The sequence below is a fragment of the Castor canadensis genome, chromosome 1 (assembly GCF_047511655.1).
Source record: "Castor canadensis chromosome 1, mCasCan1.hap1v2, whole genome shotgun sequence".
NCBI lineage: Eukaryota > Metazoa > Chordata > Mammalia > Rodentia > Castoridae > Castor > Castor canadensis.
In genome coordinates this window covers 135,474,831-135,476,930 of record NC_133386.1, presented here as the reverse complement: position 1 = coordinate 135,476,930, position 2,100 = coordinate 135,474,831, and the positions used below count along the sequence as shown (strand labels likewise).

The following is a 2,100-nucleotide window of genomic DNA, read 5'->3' as shown; positions in this document are numbered from 1 at the left end:
ACAAATATATAAAAATTATCTACCTAATTATTCTGAGTGTATTCTATCATTAAGAGAAAATACGATAGAAATCAATCAATGACACATAAGAAAGCATACTTGTGAAACTAAGGAAGAGTGTGTCTTCTGGATTGTGCTTAACTATGTTGAGTGAAAATATAAATAAGTTTTATGTAGATTAACTTCCTGATGGTCTCTTTCACATCTTTATTTCTGAGACTATAAATAAGGGGATTCAACGTAGGAATCACCATGCTGTGAAACACAATAGCTACTTTGACCAGAAACAATGAGCTTTTAGATTTATGCACTCAGTAGAGGACAAGGACTATCCCATGGCAGATGCAGATGGCAGTCAGGTGAGAGGCACAGGTAGAAAAGGCTTTTTGGAGTCCACCCTTAGAAGGAATCTTGATGACAGTGACAACTATGAAGACATAGGAAGTCATAATGATCAGGAAGCAGCAAGCTTCATTAAACATAGAAATGACTAAACATGCCATCTGGCTGAAGGAAGTATCAGAGCAGGATACAGAGAGCAGGGCAGAGTACTCACAGCAGAAGTGGTTTATAATGTTAGAGCCACAGTAGGACAGTTGCCAAAGAATACATGTGAGTGTTGAGGAAAAGATTCCAGCCCATATGTAAGTTAAGGCCACCAGAAAAGCACACAGCTTATGAGACATAGCAGTTGTATAGAGCAAGGGCTTACACACAGCCACAAAGCGGTCATAGGCCATCACTGCTAACATAAACATCTCTGTAATCACAAATGTGTATCCAAAGAAATATTGTGCCATGCAACCTTTGAAGGAGATAGTTTTGTCTTCCACAAGCAAAAGGTTTAATAGCTTTGGTGCAATTACAGAAGTGTAACAAAAATCAACAAAGGGTAAGTGGCTGAGGAAAAAGTACATAGGAGTGTGGAGTTTGCAATTAATCCTGATGATCAAAATCATACCTAGGTTTTCCAACACAGAAACTGTGTAGATGGTCAAGAACACCAGAAAAAGCAGCAGTTGGATGTCTGGATATTCTGAGAAGCCTAAAAGTGTGAAAGTGACTCCAGTATTCTGATTTCTCTCATTCTGCATTTGGCTCCAGTTGGAGGAAATCAGAGAGTTCATCTTGAGCAAAAATTGAGTACAGTAGAGAGGGAGTGGGTATGAAGCAACTTCTCAATGATGAACAAAGCAAGTGTCAAGTTTCATATATTTATTAATGCTTCCTTGTTTGACACATTTCCTCCTCAACTCAGTCATGTCCCACTTTCTATTTGAATGTGGAGTATTCTTTGACCCATCAGTGACTCTCCTCATCTATTAAAAAAAAAAAATATGAAGAGGTTACCTCATAGAATTCTTTTATACATTATATACATATATATACATACTGAAAGCTATAATTGAACAGATTTTATAACCTGAACTTTAAAAGTTAAGAAAATATTAATTATTACCTAGATTCACCTTAAAATCAATTTTTAAAGGAGATATAAGAACTAAGAGGAAAACAGGGAACACCTGTTACTTAAGGAAATAGAGCGTATGATAGCAGAGATGGTTAACAGAGTCTGACAGTAGACATATTAATAGTATGTTTCCACTTGATTATTTCAGTTAGGAGAAAGTGGCAGTACTACATTTCTTACATTAAAGTGACACTGAATAGTCATCCCAATTCTGTATGAGCCTCTTAGTGTTGGAATGTCAAGGAGTATCCTAGAGACAACGCTGCATGCAATATTCTATTTAAGCAGCTCAAATATCGAACTATCCAGTCAAATACTATTGATAGTACTGGATGATGCTCTTATCATGTGACATCTGCAAAGTCTACAAAATGTCATTTCATTTCTTCTTCAGGAAACACATCTGGACTGTCTTAAAATCTGAAGCTAATATCAGTTTTGGGATGTATGTGTTTTAATATGTAAAATATTATATTTATTTAAAATTATGATAATGTATATACAATATAAGCACTTTAAGAATAACTTAATATAACAAAAAGAAAATTTTCCTTATGTTAGAATAATAGTCCACTAGGTGCAATATAAAATAAAATAACACAGGCACAGCATGAGAAATGGTGAACTTT

The 2,100-nt window shown here is 35.1% G+C and overlaps 1 protein-coding gene across 1 annotated transcript; it reads right to left on the bottom strand.

The window, feature by feature from the left end:
* Positions 1–311: 311 nt before the first annotated feature.
* LOC109676591 (olfactory receptor 1165-like) lies at positions 312–917 on the bottom strand. The gene has a single exon (XM_074066293.1). It carries the CDS (start codon positions 915–917, stop codon positions 312–314), a length of 606 nt encoding a protein of 201 aa, XP_073922394.1.
* Positions 918–2,100: the final 1,183 nt, after the last annotated feature.

Bases quoted from the DNA above. Each gene is read 5' to 3' on its own strand.
- LOC109676591 (XM_074066293.1), bottom strand. From the start codon at position 917: ATGTACTTTTTCCTCAGCCACTTACCCTTTGTTGATTTTTGTTACACT.